Below are 6201 nucleotides of genomic sequence, written 5' to 3' on the forward strand. Positions count from 1 at the left end.
ATTTAAACTCTGAAAAACATGGCTGATTTTAATCTAGTTGCTATTGAACTACATAATTAAATTCAAAAACAGGGTTAAATTGATATTGACAAATGTTTGTAATTCCTTGTATGAAAAATATTTTTTTAAATAGTCTTTTTACTTGCTAACATTGCTAAAATGGCTCCATTTATGTTAGATACTATAATTCAATTAAATGCAATTATAAATGTATTTGAAATTTGGTGTCTTTTTATCCATTATGAAAAAACAGTGATTGGTTCACTTGGTGCCAGTTCAGATAAGTAAACATTAAGTTGGGCTGTAGGTGGGCATCACTCAGTTGGTATTAATTGAGGGACACTTAAGGCCACATGAGTTACATTGAGAACTGGGAAAAGTGATCATATTTCAAAACATAGATAATGTATTTTTCTTCTTCCCCTCCAGAGAAAGAGTACAGAAACAGTTTTAATATATTTACAGTGTCCCATGCTCAGTGGAGGTGCTTTCACTAGTCTTATCTGTATTACATTTTACCAATATTTTATTAATTTTAACTGACTTTAAGTATGTTAAAAACAGTGAAGCCATATACTTCAGTAATATTAAGTAAGTCTAAGTTTGTCAAATCTATAGATTATAATTTTTAATAAACTCTGACGACTAAATTATTTTAATTAAATTTTAAGGAAAGAAACTTAAAGGAATAAACAAGAAAATTTTTTATGATAGTTTCTAAAAATCTGTTGAATGTTTTTGTATATTACCTAATGCAAGAAATTTCAGGAAGTAAATATGTTAATTTTAATTGTAAGATTTCATTTTTCTTAGATACACCTGTAAGATCTGAATGGAGTGAACTTCAAAGTCAGGAAGAGTCTGAACAAAAAAAATCTGAAGTGAGTCCTTTTGGCATTAAAACAGCTAGAGCTTTATATTTTTGCTCTTTTGTTAGTTTATCTTACAGTTGTCAGTTGTAATAACTGTCAGCTTAAGACTATTAAATACAATGTTTTATCAGCATTTCTTGTGCTAAGATTTCGGATGAAATGTGAGATCTGAATTTTTTAAAGGGGCAACATGGTCTACACATGGTCACATCACTTCAGAGTGTTATTTTCCCAAGCTGCTTTTGAAATTTGTAAATTGTGCCATGTTCCAAATCATTCTGGAGGTATGAGTAGAACAGGATTTACTATTTTCAGGGTCATAGTACTTTCCTAGATTTTTTTTCCTTCCATTATAACACTAGATATGTAGTCCTTTCCTTTGCTTTTTCTGGTCACATGAGGTCTCCTTCCACATTCAGGGAATGTATTGGTAGTTAAATATTTTAGCCATGGAAAATATCATTTTTCATCAACATTTAATATTTTTCCTATTTCTCCCATATTTTAATATCACTGAAATTGGGATACGCTTTGCAATTGATTAAAAACCACTGATATACTTTGTCGCATAAAATAGTGGTAACCTGTAATGATTTTATGTCTTTTAATCCATGGTATAATAATTTGATAAATATGGTAGAAGACTGGCAAAGTGCAGTAGTGTGTATGTTTCTTTGTATAGTAGATCCTGCATTTTCAGTTTTCATCTAGAACGTAAAAGGAATTTCCCTATCCTTTTACTCCCAATATAAAGTACCATACATTTAAAATTTGTAAGCCTAATTGAAAATTTCTTGGGATATATAATCATAACATATTTGTTCATAAAGCTATTAAATGTCTTCCTTATAGGGTTTGATAACCTCTGGAAGTGAAAAATGTGGTAAGTTAGAGTTTGTTCCTTTTTCCTATAGATTTATATAGAATAATTTTTATAAAATGGCATGTCTTATGGTATATGCTATTTATTTGGTTGTTTCTGTATGTGAAAATATGTAGGACATCTCTTTTAGAACCTGAATTATGAAGTATAATTCTTCCAAATTAATGACTATTCCAGAGATTATTATTGATCTGGAAAATAACAGCATTTATTATCAATAGTTATGGCCTTACAGGAAAGAAATTATTTTAAAGTATTTCCCAGTATTTTATTTTCTGTTGTTTATTAAAACACTTAGGATCTAGATCTGGCAATGATTTAAATAAATGCCCCATATTGCCCTAGCCGGTTTTGCTCAGTGGTTAGAGCATTGGCCCACGGACTGAAGGGTCCCAGATTCAATTAAAGTCAAGGGCAATGTACCTTGGTTGCAGGCTCAATCCCAGGCCCTGGTTGGGGCAGACGTGGGAGGCAACCAATTGCTGTGTCTCTCGAACATGAATGTTTTTTCTCTCTTTTCCTTCCATTGTCTCTGAAAAGCAATGGAAAAAATACCCTGGGGTGAGGGTTAAAAAGAAATATATATATATATATATGGCCCATAGTAACCTAGGTGATTGAATTGTGTCCCTAAAAATAGACTGTTTTGAAATCTTTTAGCACTTAATACATATGTGAAGACCATAAGATGATGTGGTTCAACCGAGTGCTATAATGCCGTTAAAAATTAATTTTTCCTACCACATTACCTTGACTATCATGCTAAAACAAAAACAGATCGAGTTACATGCTTACAGATCGGTGGCCATGTAAACAGCTCGTGAAACGGCCTAGCCTGTGCAATTCCCCCAGTTCATCGTCTGTGCCTGTGTCCTCCACTCTGCTTCAGCTTCTCTCTCTGGATCTTTGCCTAAAGGGCTCCATTTCAACTACTCTATCTACTTTCTGAGGCAACATAAGTAAGGGAGCAAAAGCTTTAGAGTCAAGCCCACCTGGACTGGAATCCCATTTTTGCCATTTTACTTACTATGTGGCTTTGCCCAAGTTACGTAATCTTTCTGAGCCTCAGTTTTCTTCTCTGTGAAATGGAGATAATAGTACCTCTAATAGTAGAGGATTGTTGGATCACATATATAGAGTATCAAACACTGTGTCTGGCACATTATAGACACTCACATGGCAGCAATGCTATTATTACTCTCTTTTTTATATTACTATTACTGCTGTGGCTAGATCCCTGGATCTTTTATTTTCTTAATATATTTTCAGTCCTTTCTGGCTTCTCTTCATTCCCTGACCAATGTCGTTACTATCCTCCATCACTCTAGTCACAGTGAAAATTATCTTCAACTTTCTTGCTCCTAATTCCCATACCATTTTATTTTATCCCTTGGGCTTACTGAATACTGTAGCTAAGCCTACCCACAGCTTTGCTTGGTTATTTTATATACTCTAGTTGGTACCTGAATTGTCCAAATCTTTACTTCTAAAATCATCAATCCCACTAACTCTTAGTAGATGATGACCTTTACTTCATTGAGAAAATTGAGGCCTTCAGACTAGATCATCATTTCCTCCTAGAAGCCAGCCCTGAATACCTCACCACTAGTTCCACCTACATACCTCTCTTCTGCCCCATTGCACCCTATGTATAATTTTATTATAAAACTTATCACAGTACTTACTAATTAATGTGCTTTTCTGTGTCTCCTAATTGAACCAGGGGTTAGCAAACTGTTTCATTCACATAGGCCTAATTCTGCCGTTGGCTTTTTTTCTTGTTCTGCCCTTGATCTGAACAAATGATTTTTACATTTTCAAAGAGTATTTTAAAAAACAAAACCAAGAAACAAAAATCAGTGGAGAATATGTGATAGAACTGTATTGGCTTGTAAAGGCTAAAATACTTACTCTCTAGCCTTTTACAGAAAAAGTTTGCTGACCCCTCTCTGGACTCTAAGCATCTAAGGACAAGGATCATAAAGTTGAGGATAATTGTGAGTGACTATAGTGATGCAGGATGGTATCTAGATTGGATAGGGAAGGAAGAGAAATAAGAAAGGAGTTAACATATAGTAGAAGGTCATTTAACTTGTACTCCCAAGTTTCCAGAAAAGTTTCTTATGGAGGTGTAGGGGATGTGATAAAGGTTGTGAAAGAATGAATGAATTATAGCATTTATTTCTTTTGTTAACTAACCTTATACATTAATAATTAAGTAAGCAAACTAACTAGAATTTAAGTAATGTAAAACTTTAAAAGAAAAGAATTATTACAGAAAGTAAGTCCGTTATTTAGCTGTGAACTTGCTTGCCATTGATTTCCATATAAACGCATTTTAGTTGCAATTATTAGCATACAGTAAAACCAATTTAAGGAAACATAATATTCCAAGATCTAGGTTTATTAAATAAAGTCAGAGCATAAGGAGCGTCTTCACATTGCAGAAATACTCACTGTAGATTTCTAGGTGCCCTGAAGAACACTTAGCATGATTTCCTGTGCTCACTACCCCAACATTTATATTTATCTGGACCTCTAAAATCATGATGCCCCTGAGAGGACTCTTGCTCTTTTAACTTACTGTCCACCTTAAAACAATCAGAGGATTCTACATATGATGCTACAAATAATGGTGATCAACAGCAGCTTTATTTTGCATTTCATATCATCCAGCAGGAGGTATTCACACAGAGACTTGTACAGAATGTCCACCTACTTCCATTAACAAGAAAGATCAAATACCAGAAAGTCCAACAAAAGCCACAGATACTAGTAATTTTAGAACTGGAATTATGTTGTTAATGCTGGCAAAAATGAAAAAAGGTCATTTGCCATCATTCCAGGATTTCCTCAAGGCAAAGTTTATCACATTTTGTGCTGTGACTTACTCAGTTTCTTAAATGAACTACCCAAAACAAATTTAAAGTTGGTTTGTGTTATAGAGTTTTGTTCAGTTTAAATTCTAAATTCCCATGTGGAAATTTATTTGGTCAAGAAAATAAGGATGTCTGACATGGTTTTAACACTATAAAAATATTTCTGAACACTGACCAATTATTGTGGTGTTTTGATTATAGGTTTTGGTAATCGCTGTGGAAAACCCAAAGGACCAAGAGATCCACCTTCAGAATGGACATGATTCAGGGAGCCAAAAACCACTTTAAGTTATACTGGAAAATTTAAGTGCCACTGAAAGCCAGATTTATAGTATTCCATCTTAAAAATGTGGGACTAGCAGCAGTGTAGATTGTTACCTGTGCATTTTTTGCTAGGACCATCTACCTGCCTTACTACACTTAGGAAAAAGTATTACATATGGTTTTGTTTTGTTTTTTGTAACTTCAAGTATTATTGCCTTAATGTCTCTTAACCCTGTTACACGCTGCTTGTAGACATGTTAATATAGTAATACTTTTATGATAAATTGAGTTTAAGGACTACTCTTTTGCTAATGTTTTATCATGTATGCATTATTTTGTATATGTACAGGGCAAGTAGGTATATAATTTGATAAAGTTGCAGTCATAAAATATTATTAACAGAAGATGTAAGAAATTTCTGCATGGTCTAAATCTTTGTGTACCTTATTTGTAAATTATTTGCCCTGAAGTTTTAGAAAATAGTTTCTGAATTTTAAAACTGCTGGATTCATGCAACCAGCATTGCAGGTTATGAGAGATCAAAGATTGTAATAATAATACATTTTGTAAATTGTAAGCAAAAAGTTATTTTTATATTATATACTGTCTAATTGTTCTTGTTTTCATCTAGTCATGGAGATTCAGTAAGTGCCTTGGAACAATATTGCATTCTCTTAGCTCGTGTGTGTTACTTTAATATTTGAACTCAACTGGGATTAGAAGACTATCAAAATATATGTATGTTTCAGGATATTTGACCTGCCATTAAAAAAACAAAAACAGTTTTACAGTGCTTACTTGTTTTGGTTTTTCATTCCTCATTCCTAGGAAATTAGACTTAATATCTGCTGGCTCAGTCTTACCTTTAAGTAAGTGTAAATGGGGTTTAATCTCTTAATTAAATAAAAGGGAGCACCTTCTGCAAACACATGTCTTTGCAATTGTAATACTTAAACTAATTTTAACACCTATCCTTAAGTCAGCCCTAGGCATTACTGCCTACTAAGATCCTAGTAAAATACCAAACCAGATGTGAGGTTAGGAAAGGGAAACTGTTTTTTCCCATCACATTACTGGAGCACAGGTCTCACCCATAAGTACCAAGTTTGAATTGTGACATCATGGATTAAAATTAGTAGACATGAGCCCTGGCCAGGTGGCTCAGCTGGCTGGAGCATTATCCAATACACCCAAAGGTTGTGGGTCAGCGCACATACCCAGCTTGTGGGTTTGTTCCCTGGTCGGGGCGTGTACAGGAGGCAGCTGATTGGTTGATGTTTCTCTCCCCCTCCCTCCCTCTCTA

At 34.0% G+C, this 6201-nt stretch overlaps 1 protein-coding gene across 2 annotated transcripts in view; it reads left to right on the forward strand.

The window, feature by feature from the left end:
- PTPN12 (protein tyrosine phosphatase non-receptor type 12) overlaps positions 1–5693 on the forward strand; it is a 97141-nt gene extending 91448 nt beyond the window's left edge. Inside the window, exons 15-18 of one of the 2 annotated variants that reach the window (XM_081146793.1) lie at positions 814–881; positions 1725–1755; positions 4405–4530; positions 4836–5685. In XM_081146793.1, coding sequence (XP_081002919.1) covers positions 814–881; positions 1725–1755; positions 4405–4530; positions 4836–4897 — 287 coding nt within the window. In that variant the 3' untranslated portion in view covers positions 4898–5685. Of the gene's footprint in view, positions 1–813; positions 882–1724; positions 1756–4404; positions 4531–4835 lie in introns of both variants that reach the window. The other variant, XM_081146792.1, reaches the window with a different exon arrangement.
- Positions 5694–6201: the final 508 nt, after the last annotated feature.

Source organism: Miniopterus schreibersii, assembly GCF_964146895.1.
Source record: "Miniopterus schreibersii genome assembly, chromosome: 9".
NCBI classification, from domain to species: Eukaryota; Metazoa; Chordata; class Mammalia; order Chiroptera; family Miniopteridae; genus Miniopterus; species Miniopterus schreibersii.